Below are 18,760 nucleotides of genomic sequence, written 5' to 3' on the forward strand. Positions count from 1 at the left end.
CTTATCGTAATTATCACCCTCATCACCAACAACAAATTATACAACAATACAACAAGTGAACATATTTAATATTTCAAGTCTTCTAGGAACTCAACTTCTTATATATCACATTTTCACAACATTATATCATATGTATCAAAGGGGTGAATTTTCCTGTATAAAATGAAACATTTAATTCACGTAACGAGAGAAACATCTTCCATTCCTTAGCCATAAAGATATATGATCATGAAAAAGGGATTAAGTGGAATAGGATTGGCCAGGTAAAAATATTGTGAATAGTGATTTAAAAAGGGCTAGACGTCAAAAGGTGCCAAGGTCCCAAAATGCCCGAGGCTTTAGGCGCTCACCCGAGCGAAACGAGGCATCCTTAAATATTAAAATATATAAAATAATTAAAATAATTAAAATATATAATTATTTAAATAAAAAATATGATATTAAATTAAAAATATACTGTCAACAATATATTACTTACTGTTAATAGTAGTTTGAGGGGGAGACCAGAACAGTTAACAGTAACAGAGGGGGATAAAAGGGTCATTGACAATAAAAACCGACAGAAAGTGATAACAACAATGGTGATAAGGCAACAGTAAGAAGTTGGTAGCAATAGCAACGAAGGATTAGTTTAAGACAGCTACGGCAGCGCTGCGAACGATAGCAGCGACAGTAGCAAAAGCTACGGACAACAATGACGATAGTGGTGGAAGCTCGAGAGGGCATCCATCGGTGGCGGAGGAACCTGTGGTCCTCTCCCTCGATAATGGAAGGAATTGCACACGGAGTGACTGCGGAAGGAAGCTATGGGCTCTTGCTAGGTCGTCGGACTCGTCCGTCGACGACAGAGGAAGGCTCGGTCAACTGCGTCTGCGGCGGAGGCGACAACAAAAAGCGTTGATGGCAGAAGCAACGCTAGGGTTGGCTCGGGGTCGCGCGGGTGTGAAGGGTGGCTTTTGAGAGCAAGAAACTACGCAAGTCTGGTTCGATTTGCTTATTTAAACTTGGCACTCACCCGAAGTGCCTAGCGCCTGGGTTCGGGCAAGTGCACAGGCAATACCTCATTAAAGCGCACCGCCTGGTCCACACACGAGGCACTCGGGCCTCGCCTCACCTCGCCCAAGCGCCTAAGCAAGCACCCGAGCACCTATTTAAATCATTGGTTGTGGAAACACTTTTCTCTTTCTTACTCGTCCCTCTATATCTAACTCATCTCCTAACCAAATAGTACACTCGAGTACTTGGTGTTGTATGTCCATGAAAATTGTAATACTAGAAAATTTTGCCCAATTGGATTAATAAGTAACAAGAAATCCTATGGCGTATGTTACCACAATAAAACAAATAAAAACTAAATCCTACAAGTAATTATGCAAGATAAGTAGAATTTAATTCAACACTTACACTGTATAGAACTTTAAATGCTTTTAGGTGCTACCATTGTATGAATATGTAAATAAAAGGACTTTGGAGTTGGACAATGACAATCTATCCACATTGGGGCATTCATTACTTCAAAGCTAAATACTAAGAAACTATAATTAGCAAGCTTTTGTAAATAAGTCACTTAAATACCATGATAAACCACATTATTTTACAAACTGCAGCTTATATATAAAGAAGTTAATTTAGCATATCTGTCATCATAAATGTAGAACAGTTTGTAAAGACTTGCGCTTACTTTACATCACTTCCTTTCCTGAAAATCCGAATAGATGGGTAGCCTTGAATATGATGCCTGCAAAGTTTTTTTATTGTGCCAAATTAATATACCTGAAAATACCTTCAAAGATCAAAGACAACATACATGACATCAAGAATCAAAGCATGAGAAGTACTGGAATATTTAAAAATCATAAGGCAAAGTTCTGTGACTATAAGCAACTAAGTTTCTAATTATCATCAGTACAAGTGATACATATTTCATGATTCAGTTTTCCACAGTAAAGAATGTACTACAAAAAAAACAAAGTCAAATTAAGAATATAGTTCTTCTGATCATGATTCTGATTCTTATCATCCATCGGGATTCATTTGTCTGCATTCTTCTCCCTGTTTCTAATGATTTCTTCCTTTATTAAATGTGCTTAGTTGAGGCACAATAAACCATAAAGTAAACAAAGTTAGCTTATAGTCGACCTCGAAGTAAGTTCTAATAAGGTTCCAAAAGAAATTAAATGGTTAAGAGAAAACAGTATTGAATGTCATGTAGAATGTTTACATCTTGTTCAAGTTCTGATACACCTTTTGATTCAACCCTCCTAAATCCTCAAGGTCTTTTGGTAATTCTGAGATAGCACAAAGCCAATCCTAAATGCAGTGGTGTAGCTTTGGCTAGACTATTCTAAAGGTCAAGAAATAATATTCTAAAAATCAAGGTTTGCCAAAATAGCTAGGTTAATATGGTTTGGCTGGTATTTACGGGCACGACCATGTACTTGTACATGGACCAGCCCAAACTGGGTGGTTGAGTCTAATTCTTTATTTTTTTGTCTTCTAATTAGGAGTTAGGACAGGGCCATGACTCATGAGGAGGCCCCCGCATGGCCACCACTTGCTGCCCACACTCTGGTAGGCCACCTCCTTCACTTTCTCCTTTTCTTTCATTCTTTCTTCTTCCTCCTCCTCTTCTTCCTTCTATTTTCACTTCCTTCTTCCTCCACTCCCCCCCCTCTCCCTTCCCCAATGGTTCATGGTACGTTCTAGCATACCAACACATGGTACACCAGAATGGACTGGCAGAGTACCCGAGACTGCAAACCCTGCTTAAAATAACCATAAACTTATTAGCTCTACGATTATAATGAAACCATCTGGTTATTTCTATTTATTGTAAGAGCTATTAACCAAAAAGCTGCTGCAGTTTCCTAATATCATAGTTACAAAAGCTATGAAACAGACTCATCAACCAAAGGTTCTAAACTTTCCAAAAATAAATAATATAACTGGAAAATTTCTACTACCTCAAGTGGTTAGCAGCATAATACAAAAGCTTACTGCATTTAAAACTTATAACTAAATTTAATTAACATGATAAAGTTTAAAAAAGAGAAGTTGCTACCATGGAAAGTACCTTCTGCATAGTTCTCCTTCTCGAGTGCAATCAACTTTTCCCAACAAAATCCGTCCATCGATTTCGGGATCATATCTGAAGATACAAATATTCAATGGGAAAAAAGAATAACTCTCAAGAATAGAACAAAAGAATAAGCAAAATGGAATAGGATATAGCTGAAAACAATACCTCTCCTTTATTATTTTAGCTGCTCTCTCCCATGATGGTTTCTAAAACAAATGATGAAACATACAATGATTGAAAATGAATACAACCCTTTCAAAGCATTCATTAAAGAAACATGTCATCATAAATAATGGCTAGTCAGAAAAAGTTAAAAATGTAACTCTCAAACGTTGCGCCATCAGGAAAATGAGTAACTCATGTGGGACCCAATTACTAAAAGTTTTGGGGGCAGTACATGAAACACAAATATTAAGGATATGTTCATATACTGGATTCAGCTTATTTATAAATAAGGATGATAACGGCTACAACTTAATCAACCAGAGCTTTTTATTTGATCAGCTAGGAAATGTCACTAAATTATGGAAGTGTTCCTATAAGCATGCTCCATTTTGATGACACATGATTCACAAGTCAACAGCACAGTAAGAGGACAAGCTGTAAATATAGAACTCACTTCCACATGACAATTTTTTCCGAGAAAACTAGGTCTCTTCATTTTTGTTCACATGTTCAAGTTTCATTTTGGTTGCTCCTGTGCAACCTGAGAGACCAAGGTTCAAGTTACGAAAACAACCTCTTAAATATTTAAAGGTAAGGCTATGTACATTGCCCCTCCTTAAACATCGCATTGGCGAGAGCCTCGTGTAATGGGTACACCATTTTTTGAGAGGCTTGAGAAGAAAAGGGTTATCCGTGGACGAGGCCGGAGGGCATGACATAAAGTGGAGCCACCGCTGGGCTAATTCTCACATGCACCATGCTAAGGTCTGATTCTGGGTTATGTTGGACCTTAACGATGATGTCAAGCCCTTAAATAAAGAAAATTGCAAGTTTGAACACCCTGATTTAATTCCATATCAGATGTGGGTTAAAACTTAAATTGTAAGGTCTGATGAGCATATTACTATGAACTTGAGCTTAGGTAATTTTGCTATTTACTTTCGAAATAGTAGCAAAGGAGATTGTAGCACCTTCTTTAATTATAATCTCTTTAGTTTTTTCCAAAGTAGTAGTATGTATTTGTTGTCAAAAACAAGAAAGCAAGTGCAGTGATAATTTCATGGATGCCTCTTCGAGTTTTCATGTTCAATCTACTTATATCTGTCATGAATATGGCAAGTAAAAAACTAAAACTCAAAGATCAAAATTCTACAACATGGATGTGTCAATTCACATCCAAATCAGTAGGTGCCATCAGCAAATAACACCTGTTGAAATGGGGTTCCAACACGAAAAACGAGAAAAAGAAAAGGCAAAGTTCACTGGATAAGAGAACATAAAAGAGTGAACTAGCTTCAAGCTACATGAATATGTCCAACTGCTCTCTAATTGAACAACACTACATCACTATGGTAGTGGGATCATCTCTACTAAACTCTCAAAATGTCTGGACTTCAAGGCTGATTATAAAAATTTTAAAAAAGTTAACTATTGTTTTTATGTTTTTTTTCTTTTTTATTGTTTGCTCCCTCCCTCTCTCTCTCACTATTATATTCTCCCCATATTATACAATGACCACTTGTGTCAACATAGCATGAAGCTTTGTAACAGACAAGAATACATAATCTGATGGATGTAGAAGTAGCTTTTCATAAATACTATATCAAATATATGTCCAACACACTATATAACATAAAAAACATTAACATTTAACATCATATATCTCGTGCAAGGCTAGACAAGGCAGCATTACCAAGCGATTGCTCCAATAACACCATGATGCAAAGAAATTAACAACTAGGATCGAATACCTGCAAAAAAATTATTAACAAATGTGTATAAGGAAATTGCTATTGGTAATAACTAATAGATGGGCATGCTCCTACCAAATGTGTCATAAAAAAGAGGCTATGATCATGTACCATGATAGAATATCAAAGGGCAGCAATGGAGCGGTAGGGACTAGGCAGCAGGGAGGAATAGAATGGGAGCAAGAGCAAGAGAGGACATGGGAATAAAGATTTTTCTAGAAAAAAAAAGGAAGATAGCTAAAAAAAATAGAATAATAAGGATACCAAGTGGTAGGTTTACCATCTAGTATCCCCATATCTAACTATTATAAGCAGACAGGAAGACTGACTCATTAGAGTTACCTAGATATAACCCTTGTTCCAGATTGGACCAACCGGAATCGCTCAGTCCACATTCGTTTAACTAATTGAATAGGTAAACACCAGCCAACTGGTCCAACTACTTCCAGCTTTTAGCTAAAATCCTAAGTTTTGGGTGTTGATAACTCTTCTCTAGAAAAGCAATGACTTGTATATTCAACCTCTTAGCTGATTTTTTATGTCATCAAGAGAATGTTTGAACCTAGCTATTATGTCAGCCCTCATCTCATTGGTCTCCATGTTCAAGCTTCAGCCAAACTGTCTTACACCTAATGGCTGTCCTCAGGATAGGCAATCATACAGGGGAAAAAAACAATGTACATCTCAGATGGATTTCAGCTGTAATCCTGTCAATAATAATCAACCAACTCTATGTCTAGAAATTTATAAAACACAAATACATGAATTGTTCAGTAAAAAAAATCCATACTCTCTAATCCAGAGTCAGATTGCTGCTTTAAGTGATTAGGTTTGAATCAACTTAAAATTTCGACAAGCAAACGAGTTAACCTTGTGCAGTTAAGTTTGCTCAAATAAGAGCTTTACTCTTTCCTAGAAAAACTACAACAAGTGTTTTCAGATAAGATCACACTGGCTGGCTTCAAAGTATTCAATATAGGTTTCCCTCTGGTCCTAGCCATTATGACTCCAGAATCAAGTGACTCCTGAGCTTAAAGCAAAAATAGAATGGTAAAATTGCAAATCCCACCTCCTGTATCTGTAAGTAATAAGAATAACTTAAGTATCATGCAGCCATTGTATAGAGGATACTGATGCTACAAATGAATCAAAATAATATCAGGTATATATAATTATTTAATCAATTTAAGATTAAATACTTACCGATGTGCATATTTCTCAAAATTCTCAGCAGTCAAATAATCTGAACCATCAAGGTATTCTTCTTCAGAATCATCTCCATGTTTACTAACTTTTGGAATCGGTCCAGAGTGAAACTCGGATCCGGTTGGAATTAGATTCAGATCTATCGAAAACTTTCGAACTGTTTTTGTAATATTTAACCTGTTCTGCAAATTGTTGAATGTGGATTGCAATTAAATCCAAATTGAAATACAAAAATATCCCAGGTAAAGCTATTGAAGCTCACTTTGTAACTAGAGGAAATCAAAGTAGAACATGTCAGATGTCAGATAAAAATAACAGATACATATTGAAACATTTAATATAATAATGTACATTGTTCTGCTAGCTTTATAACAAAAGCAAGAAAAAGAAAAAAGCCCATAACCACAACTTTAGTGTAGAAAAATATAGTGAACGAGTTCTGTAAACATTTACCCTTCTCTTCCAAAGCCTGTCAATTAGTTGGTGGATCTCTAAAGTCAAGATATGAATAAGGGTGGAATCACCTCTTTTGGCTAAGTTCCAAATACTGTCATAGTGATATAGATTCATGGTCTCAAACTGCTATAGCCCCTTACATATTGTTGAGCCCATTGGACCTGATTTTAGAGGGCTACAAGTCCAATATGGCCCCGATCCCTTAATGACCTATTCATAGGCAACACACATTATTCACATCAACATTACATCATTGTTGTGATCGTTGTCGAGAAATGAAGACTCGATGACAAGATGCATCCGTCACCAAATATCACCTGCAAGGCTGTAACCATTGTTAGTGATCATCACTGAGAGCCATCATCTACATTAGGGATCAACTCCTCATCTTGTAATTCCTCATGCAAATAATGAACCAAGATCCATAGTTGTCATTACTAGGGTGAAGGGGGACCATGGCAATGGCATGTTAGCTAAGCATGGGAAGAGAGTAATACTGAATGAAAAAAGGAAAAAATGAAAGAATAAAATGTTTATAATTTTTGAAGTTGTAAATGTGAGCAGGATCAGACATGAATCCATTTAGTTGCAAATTGGAGTCCACTAACTTATGGATCTTGATCAGATCCAGATTCTCGACTCCATAACTCACAATCCATTATCCCATAACTTGTAATATGCCAAAACCTATTGTGGATAACCCATAGCTAAAACAACAACAACAAAGCCGTAAACTTCTAATTATTTAGGTCGGCTACATGGATCTTTTGCTGGTTGACTACATGAACCCATAGCTATGGATAACACATAACTAATCATCATATTAAATTGATTAGGTTCAACCAAGAGTTTTTAGGAAACTGGTCAAGCTACGTCTAGACGGATCTGATCTAAGTATAATTATGTCTAATCATATGCTGGCACAATAACATTGCTCTGCATAGAACTTCATTTCAGATAAAAACATTTTTAAGATTGATACATAATATAAGTTCTGTCATGGATTCAATTGTAAGATTGTCTAGAAAAGGTCATGATCATCATAGACATTTGACATTTATTGTATAATTTATTTATCATATTCAATTTATTTATTATATTATGTATATTATTATTTCGAATATCACATACTAAGTTGAATTATTAAATTTGTCATCTGATCCAACACATTCAAGCATGATGATGATGCTGCACATTGTGCCATGATTAGTTCATAAACTAGAGAAGGATCTACTAGATGTACAGGGGTTGCAAAATACATAATAAAAAAAGGCATCCATAGAAGAAATGATAGTCAATGATAAAGATTGAAACTTACAGTTCCAAGTACATCACTCACATCAACTGATGCAAATTCACATGATAATGCCGGGAAACTACAAATAAATTGCACATGTAAACAGTCAGAATATCCAAGAAATATGATTCTATAGCAACAAAAAAAAGCTCAAACACCTATAGTGACGATAGATAAAGTCCATTTGCATTAACCATAGCAAGTACGACACATCAAATCTCAAATTAACAGATAGGCAATGTTCCAGATATTTGACACAGAAGAAGCAAAGCACCATGTTATAGCACCATCTAGAAAAAAATAATAAGATGAACTTATATAGCACCATCTAGAAAATAATAGCACCATGTTTTCAACTTATATACTATAAAAAGAATAAATTTCTATATTATCGAGTAAATTATTTAAAATTGTAGCAAATGTTTATGAGTTCAGAGGAGTTAATGTTTTGACTATTATCTTGTGTCCTTAGTACTCAAGAAAGTAAACTAGAACTGCCAATGATCTCTGGACATGATGCATGAAGTCATCCTCGATGCGGTCCATCCATCCAATTTACTCATCTCTAATCATTGATGACACCTGACATAATTTCGATTATAGGTATGATGATGAAGACAACAATGATGAGACTTAGGCCACCGAGCTGGATCATCAAGTTAAAGGACTTTTTATGTTTGTCTCCTTTAAGATGAGTTGTGAGACATTTTCTTTTCTCTTTTTTGATAGTCATCAAATTATTAAGGATGAAACATCTTGCACACTCTGTCTTGATCATAGTCCAAAATACTGTCCGGAACCAAGATGCAAACCAGGCTTTTTGCCCAGTCCAATTCACAGATTATCTCTCAGTGACCTACATAAACCTTCCCCCCCCCCCCCCCCCCCCCCCCTCCTCTCTGGACACGATGCATGAAGTCATCCTCGATGCGGCCCATCCATCCAATTTACTCATCTCTAATCATTGATGTGCATCTACACCTGACATAATTTCGATTATAGGTATGATGATGAAGACAACAATGATGAGACTTAGGCCACCGAGCTGGATCATCAAGTTAAAGGCCTTTTTATGTTTGTCTCCTTTAAGATGAGTTGTGAGACATTTTCTTTTCTCTTTTTTGATAGTCATCAAATTATTAACGATGAAACATCTTGCACTCTGTCTTGATCATAGTCCAAAATACTGTCCGGAACCAAGATGCAAACCAGGCTTTTTGCCCAGTCCAATTCACAGATTATCTCTCAGTGACCTACATAAACCTCCCCTCCCCCCTCCCTCCCTCCCAAGGAATCCCCATTCGGTAGGTACCTTGTGCCACCCGCTGCTCGCTCATCCACTCACAGGTACTTCTCCTTCTCTTTTTCTCCTACTCCTCCTCCTCCCGCCTTCTTGGTGTCGATCAATAATATTGTTGGGTACCATGTGTTGGTATTGTCGGTACTAAACCCATACTAGTCAAGCCAGGGATCGGTATGGTACTGCTACCAAAACTTTAAAACATAATTTCGATGCCACTGTTGATTAATATAATTTGCAGGATTGGCACCTTTTTTGCATATATAATAGGATTCCATTGCGGCAACATGTACTTTGGCCTTTAATTTACTAATGACATAAATCAACAGCTACAAAGCCAATTTGAAAGTGTAGGTAATGAAGCATATCATGTCATGATGATTGGTGAGAACCAAGGACTTCCATTTCACATGGACCGGTACGAAACAGGCGGCACATATCGTTCCAAGCATTAACCGATATGTGGACCCACCCCAGTCCAGTCTGCCAATATAAAAGGGAAAGTGGGAAACCTTAAATCCCCCCTTTCGTGCTGCCTCCGCTTCTCATGCAGCCACGATCGATGCTGCAACTTCTCACTGCGACTTCTCACCTCTGTCTTCCCACCATGATCGATGCCTTCGCTACCAGCGACCTCTGCTTGCTACGACCTCACTGGACACCGCCACGCACGATCTTCGCCCTAATCACTTCTCAGGTATGTCTCTTCTCCTCTTCCTCTTGCTCTTCGTCTTTCCTTCTTCCTCCTCCACCACACCAATACTATAAGTGTCTGGATAAAAAAACCAAAATTTGGCCTATGTTCGTTAGCACAGAGGTGTGCCAACTGCATGATGTGACTATCATTGATGTGAATGACTTTTCATTATGTTTTTTTTTTCATGTCTTTACTAATAAAAACCTTCCCGAAACATAAAACTACATATAAATATCATATTCTGTTCACAATTTTGTCCATGTCATGTTGTGTCCTACCCCTACTTCCAAAGTTTGTGTTCACGTGATGTGTTTGATAACCAGAGATTATATGTTAAACTAGATGGTACAGTTACCATTCACATTTGTAGCACATTGACAAAAACAAAGTTGAGAGTCTTTAAAGATGTGTTATTTTGTTATGACACTTGTACATAATCTTGAAGGTGTATGGAACTCCCAACTTTTTGATACCGAGGGCTTAACACTTCAAGCAATAGTAGCTTAAGTACAACACTGGCCAAATTGTTAAAGGTCTCATAAATCACAATCTCCCAACAGTAGTAGCTTTAAAGATAAACTGTTGGTTTTTAAAGAACTTAGATATCAGAATCCCCGTTAGCACATATCTAAAAGATGGATGTTTAATGCAGAAAGGGAGAAAGTAGGCATACAGCATAAAAAAGTGTTAGCAAGCATATATCTGTAGATCATGGTAGCAGTTTCAAATCATTCACAAGATAAATTTCAGAAAAGATGAACGGCGCCATTCAACCTTATGTTAAAATCAATGCGCAAGAACTCCCCATCCGAACTCCTATCAACAATTATAGATGTCAATGTGCTCACTGTCAAATAGTTGTTCAACTCCTGAAAAACAAAAAATTGAGCCACAGCTATGACAAGCAAATATCCATAAGTATGACATAGGAATTATTGTTTGCTAAGAAGATGAAGTGGATCAAAGTTTTGATTTTTTTTCAACCAAAAGACTGAATTTAAAGATAGCTCCCATTGTTCATGTGGGAACTTAAAGCACAATAAAAGAATTTTTTGTGGATTGTGCTAAGATCCTTATAAACTATCCACTGTAGCAAGAGCCCTTATGTTAAGATGGCTAATCACAACCAAAAAGGGTAAAATTTCATAGAGAAATTCTCGCTTCAGATATTACACCAAAACATGGAATCTCGTAAATAAAGATGACAGTGGGATAGGCTTTTTGTAGGACCTAGGCATATCTGACACTTAAACCAGGTTCCAATATAATTTAATTGGGTTAGAGACAAACTAGGATGGCGAAGGAGGTACTTAAGTTGAGTTTGGGTATGAGTTGGCATAACTAGGTGGTTAGTCAATTCATGTGCCATACCCTACCATGTTCATTCATAGTGTGAACTATGTATGGTGACACATTTTTCACAGATACGCAGGTCTACCCAACCCACTTAAACTTGGGTTATGTACTCTTTAATTGAGTTTAGGATGGGTTCAGATAGGAAGGTAGGTACTTGTATCAGGCTAAACTTTTGGTGAAATTTCCAATTACCAACCGACTGTCATCCCTAGTCATAAGGGCACCTAACAGTCTTCTATCCTTCTATTACAAAATATGAAGAGATCATTGATAGGGGACAAAATGAACCATCCCAAGACTGACATGTGGACACCTCCACCTCAGCGGCGAAGGTCACCACATCAGCAGGTTGATTACGACGTGTAAGTCACATAGGGAGCACTTGAGCTGTGTTTGGTTAACAGTTGAGCCACATCAGCAGAGGCTACATCACCTTAGCAGGTGGTTGAGCAATGTCAACAGATGTTATGTCACATTAGCATGTGGTTAGGCCACATAAGCAGGCATAACGTCGACATGGTAGGTGGTTGTGTATAAATACATCCTAAACCGCCAATGACTGCAAGGGGCTGGGTGTAAATACATGCTCTTTCATATCTTTTCTCTTCTTCCAGACAATCATGTAAATGAGTAAACAGAAAAAGGAAAAGGACAAACCATTCCAAACAAAAACATCATGGCGAATGCTGCTATGATAGATAATCCTGCACCTGAAAGTGATGCCTCAGTCAAATCTCGAGGTATTTTCCTGTAATTGAAAAAGAAGCATTAGTTGACAACAAGTAGCAAAGTAGCTTTGCAGTTGTTCTCTAAAAATAATATTTCCTGGTTTGAAAAAATGATTCATTGTGAAGCCATAAATATATGGTTCAGATGCGTCTCAAACTGTATCATCTTCATCACAAGGTCGTTTCTTTTACACCAGTATGTAAATTTAATTTATAACCTGAATTGGGAATGACGTCTACTTTCTTAGAAAGTATGTACTGACTCTTCATCACAAATAAAAATCCATAAAGGGATCAAGGACATGGATGAAAACACAAAAGTTGTATTAGTTCATCAATCTAACATGTCACGCGACACGGTTCATATTTCACTCTCCTAGCAAAATTTAGGGATTGGAATCAGCAAAGAAGCACTAGCATTCCCCAATTTATCCTCAGATAGCTGCGACAACGATCAAGAAACAACAGAACTAACGAAAAATCAACTAGAAATGTCGAAGATTCCACTTTCCCTTCACCAATCGTCATTCCAGTGAACCAAGACTGAAGAAACAACAGAACTAACGGAAAAAACAATTAGAAACGTCCAGGATTCCACCTTCATCTGTCCAATCTATCATCCCAAACCGAAGGAACATCTACTGGAAACAACAAGAAAGGAGTCACGGGATTAGGACAAGCGTCCGTCCGCAAGAAACAGCATTGTTGCAGAAGGAAGAGGGGATCTTGGGGAGGAATCGGTGCGTAACCATAGGATCAAACCTGTAGAAATCTACGGACTTGAGCTTGCTTGCGGAGATCATGGCTCCCGAAACTGGGAGATTCCTCGTCAAATCAATTAGGGTTTTCAGATCTTAATCCGAAATGAAGTGAGGGCGAGAACGAGAAAGAGGAGGCTCCGTCTTTCTCCCTTCCGCTTTTAAGTTTCGATAACCCTCGTATTACCAATTACTTTTACCCTCGAATAAGAACCCAATCCATCAAGAAAATTATATATATATATATATATATATATATATATATAATAAAAAGGAAAAGGTCAATGGATTTTTGTTTATTCGCAGTTAATATTTCAGCGTCTGACGACACATTAAATAAAAAAATCTTCGAATTTTAAAATAGGAATTTTCAAGGAAAATGCAAAGTTGTGTAGATCGAAGTCTATAAATATGTGGAACTATTGACGATAAACTTTTACATTTGTGGAGTTCATCATCAATGCATAAATAGGTGAAATAAAGTCTTGAGTAATTAAAAAATAGACATTTTATCTGAAAATGTTTATAATATTAGTTTTTTACTGGATGATGCCTTCCATGTGGTATCCCTTTTTTTTTTTTTGGACGAAAAAATCCTCTATATTTTTACCTAAATGATTTGATCATAGATGTTATTAAAAAAAATCCTTAATTTTGATATTTGATTATTATAAAATTTTTAAAATAAAAATTATTAATCATCTTAAAGTCATGTCCTAATGTTTCTAAGATGATTGGTATCATTTTTTTATTATTTTTTTAATTTGAATAGAATGTATGATTAAAATATTTTAGTAAATGTTTTTGAGAATATTTTCGTCCAATTTGGAAAACAAAAAAAAAAGTGCCCCAACATAAAAACGAATATAAGGGGAATCATCCGATAAAAATCTATTATTATAAAGTTTTCTGGTAAAATACCAAAAGAAAGATTGTTATTTATACATTAATCGATATTTCTTTATAATAAGGACTCTTTTGAGATGAAAATTTTCATCAGCAATCAGTAATAGAGCCCACCATTGTTTGATATCAGAGAGGTGCATGATTGAATTTAGAATCATATGATTGGTTTTAGAAATTACCCTTATAATAATAGTTGAGAAATTGCAAGTCAGAGTGGTTATACAATGAAAAATTATTAGAACATGAGAGATAGAATTACTAGTATTGTAGGCTTAATCTTAAAACAAGAATGCGCTGATGCAAAGTAGGGAAGTGCTGATGAAATATTTTAGCCAATAAAATAGAAGTCCACTTAAAGTAGAATTCCTTAAGAGATACCCTTGATGGAAGGAAATCTCTTAATATTTTATTCTATACCATTTGTTCTCATCTATAAATAGACATGACCTCTAGGGATACATACAGGTGTATGTCTCTCAGACATAGTTGAGGGATTACAGTTTTCCCTTCAATTCTCTCCCTAAATCGTTCTCTCTCTAAATCATCAATCTAGGTGTGTCTTATAAATCAATCTCTAAATAGATGACATCAAAACGTACATATCATTAAATGCGCTAAGTGTTTCACTTTGATGCTTATTCCCCTTACTGCCTTGCATGTGCCACTCTTATGGAATACACGGGAGCAAATTATGAGTCAAAATGGGATGGTGGGAAGATTGTTCTTCTCGATGGTTTTGCATTTGTTTGATCAGTAGTTCAAGTTGAAACTTAAGCGTGTAGACTTTTGAGTTGACAATAATGCTGCTGCACATGGAGGAGGGGTCTTCACATTCTATGTTCTTCTCGTATTTGCAGGAAGACAAGATGCAAACAACATGTCCATTGTGTTGCAAAATATCATGTAAACAGTGATTGTCGAATGAGTTTCCCAATATTCTCCACCACACTAAAATATGATTGCAGTTCTTCTGTTGTCGATGGATATCACAGGAGTCGATCTTGCATTGCGTAAACTAATAGTGTGTTGTCTGATGTTCTCAGTCGGACAAGATGGGATGGAATCGTATCCTCCTTTTCATATTTGGCAGTCAAGAACCATACGATGCATCTTCTCCGGTTGGAATCTCCGGATCGAGGACTCGCAGAAACAAGCTCGAAACAAAGTGCTTTGCATCTGAGATATTGTGATTATTGGTTTCTGGTCATCACATGAGTTTTAAGAAACATCAGTTTTAGCTGTAATACTTTTTGATTGCTTATGCCTGTCATCCTAGTTAGAAGCTGACTGGGATATGTCATTAGGTGTAACCACAGCACTGTTCCACAACATAAACCTGGCAACTTAGCCCCCACCTTGAAAAGTGCAGACCAACTCATTTATTCTCAGACTATGGGTTTGGTATGAGAAAAGACAATATCAATCAATTGAGACCAGAAAGTCTAAGCACAATGTTTCGATTAGATTAAGATGAAGAGTACAAGGTGATGAAATTACGCCATGTACAGGGTAATTCCTAAGCAGTATCAATCATCACATTACTGCGTAACAAAGATTTTATATATGAACCCCAAGGCCACCCTTGTATCATAATATCTACAGGAACAAAGAGAAGAGTGTTCTTTCTTTGGAGACTTTTCTTCCGTGCTATCAATTGAACTAAAGAGTCTAACCTAGATAGTTTGCTAACATGGACAAAGGAACTAAACAAAGTCCTCTTTTCTTCAGCTCTGTATACTCATTTGTCCCCTCGGCAAAATCCGATCCACCTACAATTTCCTTCGGTTCTGCGTCATTCCGACACCCGGCAGCATCCTCCTGCAACATCCAGAGGCGAAAGATCCTGGTAAGCTAAGACAAATTGCTTGAACTGAAATCGACAGAACAGCTGCTGGTTAAGTCACCTGAGGTGAGTCCCTGCAAACATCTTTCTTGCTTGAGTTCAGAGTCACGTAATTCAAATCGGTAACCTGTTCTAAGTATGTAAATATCATTAGATTATTGGAACACCAAGGAATCCCTTCAAGACAAGGATTCGAACAAGGTGGAAAATATGGCCTGTTCTTACCTTGGGGCTGTTGACGGGTGAGCTAGCAGTATCTTCCAAGGAGTCATCATCCAGTAGCCCCTTCCCCCTCTTCTTCTTCTTCTTCTTCTTCTTCTTCAGGCTCAGCTTCCTGTACTTCTCCTCCGACACCTCGAGACCAGGTGACGAGGGGTCGAATGCAACATACGAAGCAGCATCAGAGACGATGGAAAACCCGCCGACGACACCGGAGGAGAAGCCACCGGCTGCTTTCCTCTCCTCTGATGCCATGAATTCCTCGAAGTACAAGGTCCAGCCACTCTCTTCAGAAGAAGCTGAGCCATCCTTGGCACAGGAAGCGCTATTCATGGATGAGTTGATTGATTCCTCCATCCTCGAGAACGGAAGATGGTGGGCTTGTTGTAGGGAAAAACGTCTGAGAGTTATATATAGAACAAAAGAAAGACAGAGCAAACGGAAAAGATAATAGAGAGAGAGAGAAGAAGAGAGAGTATTATATTTGGCGTGGGGGCAGAGAGGGTTGAAAGACTTGGAATCAACAAGTTGCCAGCAAAATGCCGGAGTGGGACATGCAAGAAGAGAAGAGAGTTTGACATTACAACTCTCATACCTAACCCCACTCCAACTCTCATCTCTCGACCTTCTTCTTAAAACCCACCATTCGGTCACGAACGAGAGCTCAGAGTTACCTATGACTTTGGTCAGTCCTGCCACCGTTTTTACCGTTATATTCAAGGGTTTAGGTTGGATTCGTGACTCAAGAGCAGTTCAACTCCTACCAAGATTGTTCCAAAAAGGTTTCTCTACGATATTTCTTTCTATACAAGAAAGAAACGCCACTCGGATCTTCGTCACCCCTCTCCTCGGTGCCAACTAAATAAACAGTATACGATCCACATGCTTAGGTGCTCGATTCAAGATTTCTTTTCCTATGATTTCCTCCGAGAAAAGAACACGTATGAGTCGATTGGACACAGTAGACGAATGTGCAAAGGAGAGGCCATTCAGCAATAAGACAGGAGCAGTTAGCAAAAGATTCCACGATCTGCTTGTGTAGTAGCTAATCTATTTCGAGTCATGATCATAACCATCAACATTTCAGCATCAAATTAATGTATGTTTTGTTGCCACTTGTCTAAGAGACACATTTGATTACAACTAAACAATGGTTGGTAGAGATTGCTGTCTTCAGTTCAACATTATCGTATCGACATTATCCTAAGCCCCTCCTCGATTGCCAATCTGACTTCACTGTCACATTAATGAATGAAATGTTGCCGTTTGCATTAGGAGAAACATTGATTATCACTAAACAATCATCGATATGAATGCAAATGTCGATGTGCCGAACGGAATCTACAACCCAAGTGTGCGGATGATGCAACTTGTACCTCTCCATGGTCATACTCCGACCAGTTGGTTGGTTCATTCATTCTCAAAGTAAATGTTTTCTTTTGCTGATTTCAACCCCTCCTCGACACTCTGCACCTCTTACCTCCCTCGATGCCTCCGATCAGTCCCATGTTCCCTTAGCTAGGAGGTGCGTTCGTTCATGCACAAGAAAATAATTGATGTGCCGACGCAGGTGTATCCATTTTGGCTTTAGAGAGACCCTGACGACACACCACTGATACGATACTCAGGGGACTATTGCAGGCTTTCGAGTTGCCAAACACGCATCGCATGGGTGCCACATTAGACCTTCGTTGTGCCTTTAACGTGCACTGATACCAGTCCTTTCAGTGATTAATGTGGCAGCACCAACGAATGAAACCGATCATCCTCGAGTAAACTGAAACTAGTGAAAATAAGATTCAGTTTATTGCAACCTCTTGATTTACTTTTGCAGATGCAAGCGTTGCAGTGGCAGAAAATGATACAAGTATTGTGACAGTACCACGACCGCTAAAAGAAGTAGACATGCCATGAATTTTATATCCAAGAATGTTTCTAAAACATCAGTGTCTAGGATTTTGCCCTCCGAGTTGCTTAGAAGATAAAAAGGTTCACAGGAAAGTTGTGCACATGTTCAGAAAACTACCGCTGGAAGAAGAAAATTTGCAAGCAAGGTGTTGTGACAGTGCCATCCAATCATTGAAGCAAAACATGTTCCCGAAATGTGCTTGTAGGATTGCTCTTGAGCCTCCATCCCTGACAAAGAGGACCTTGTCAGAAAGACTGTAGCCACATCACTTGGGGTGTTCATTTTTCTGTATCTGTTGAAAACTAGATCATGCCTTTCTGTGTCTTGAAAACCAGTAGTTGATTGCAGGACAAAGAGGCATGAGGTCCCATAACGAAGTCTCTCAAAGAAAAGAAGATGTCCACCATGAAATAAACGGATGTCGAGGTGAGAGACCAAAGAAGAGGCCGGCCTGACTTCCCTACGAGGCATGACGAGCAATATGATATTGTCATGCCTTTCTCTTTGTTGATGCCCACAAACCAAATCTGAAGGCGTGTTTTTTTATGTCAGGTACAGGTTTAAAACAACCTGTTGGCTTCAGTTTAGGGAAGAAAACTCTTGCACACTGGTCTCTGATTGGACGACCAGCATTGTTAATATATTTTTATGAGTATGCATGCCCAATTGATTAGAGTGAGATAAAAGTACTTGCTTTGATGACATAACACTACTTAATTTATCAGCAAAGTTTTTAGACCTAAACAGAGTAAACTATTAGTAGCATACTCTAATTAAAAGTCAGTTTATGACACTTGAAGCATAATCAAACAAAAGAAAAATTTGTAGTGCTGATTATACTTTAAGCAAATCAACATACATGGAGTCAATTCTATTCAACTTTAAAAAAAAGTAAAGAGATGCTTTCTTTATTTGTTATATATATTCCTGCATGATTTTTTTTCTTATAGAAAGTGATGAATGAATGTATTAGAAGCCATAAGAAATTGGCAATTCTTAGTCAATTGCCCGAGTTCTTATTGCTGTGTATTCAGTTTCTGTAAGATGGAAAAAAAAATAAAAGACCAAATTTAGAATTGATCTTATCGAC

The 18,760-nt window shown here is 37.5% G+C and overlaps 2 protein-coding genes across 4 annotated transcripts in view; both read right to left on the reverse strand.

Moving 5' to 3' along the window:
• The window catches only part of LOC103988734 (protein disulfide isomerase-like 5-4), a 35,940-nt gene extending 22,959 nt beyond the window's left edge, over positions 1–12,981 (reverse strand). Inside the window, exons 1-9 of one of the 3 annotated variants that reach the window (XM_065153941.1) lie at positions 12,798–12,981; positions 11,965–12,055; positions 10,726–10,820; positions 7,976–8,033; positions 6,199–6,383; positions 4,938–4,995; positions 3,245–3,285; positions 3,074–3,148; positions 1,682–1,738 (exon numbers count right to left, since the gene is read on the reverse strand). In XM_065153941.1, the coding sequence (XP_065010013.1) occupies positions 1,682–1,738; positions 3,074–3,148; positions 3,245–3,285; positions 4,938–4,995; positions 6,199–6,383; positions 7,976–8,033; positions 10,726–10,820; positions 11,965–12,055; positions 12,798–12,838 (701 nt within the window). In that variant the 5' untranslated portion in view covers positions 12,839–12,981. Of the gene's footprint in view, positions 1–1,681; positions 1,739–3,073; positions 3,149–3,244; positions 3,286–4,937; positions 4,996–6,198; positions 6,384–6,654; positions 6,983–7,975; positions 8,034–10,725; positions 10,821–11,964; positions 12,056–12,797 lie in introns of those variants that run through there. The other 2 variants (XM_065153943.1, XM_065153944.1) reach the window with 2 other exon arrangements.
• A 2,159-nt stretch (positions 12,982–15,140) lies between these two features.
• Positions 15,141–16,791, reverse strand: LOC135639622 (vascular-related unknown protein 4-like). The gene is made up of 3 exons (XM_065153465.1): positions 15,768–16,791; positions 15,604–15,669; positions 15,141–15,517 (listed from the first exon to the last, which is right to left on the reverse strand). The coding sequence occupies exons 1-3, from the start codon at positions 16,116–16,118 to the stop codon at positions 15,368–15,370; spliced, it is 567 nt and encodes a 188-aa protein (XP_065009537.1). The 5' UTR covers positions 16,119–16,791; the 3' UTR covers positions 15,141–15,367.
• Positions 16,792–18,760: the final 1,969 nt, after the last annotated feature.

The sequence above is a fragment of the Musa acuminata genome, chromosome BXJ3-6 (assembly GCF_036884655.1).
Source record: "Musa acuminata AAA Group cultivar baxijiao chromosome BXJ3-6, Cavendish_Baxijiao_AAA, whole genome shotgun sequence".
Taxonomy (NCBI): domain Eukaryota; kingdom Viridiplantae; phylum Streptophyta; class Magnoliopsida; order Zingiberales; family Musaceae; genus Musa; species Musa acuminata.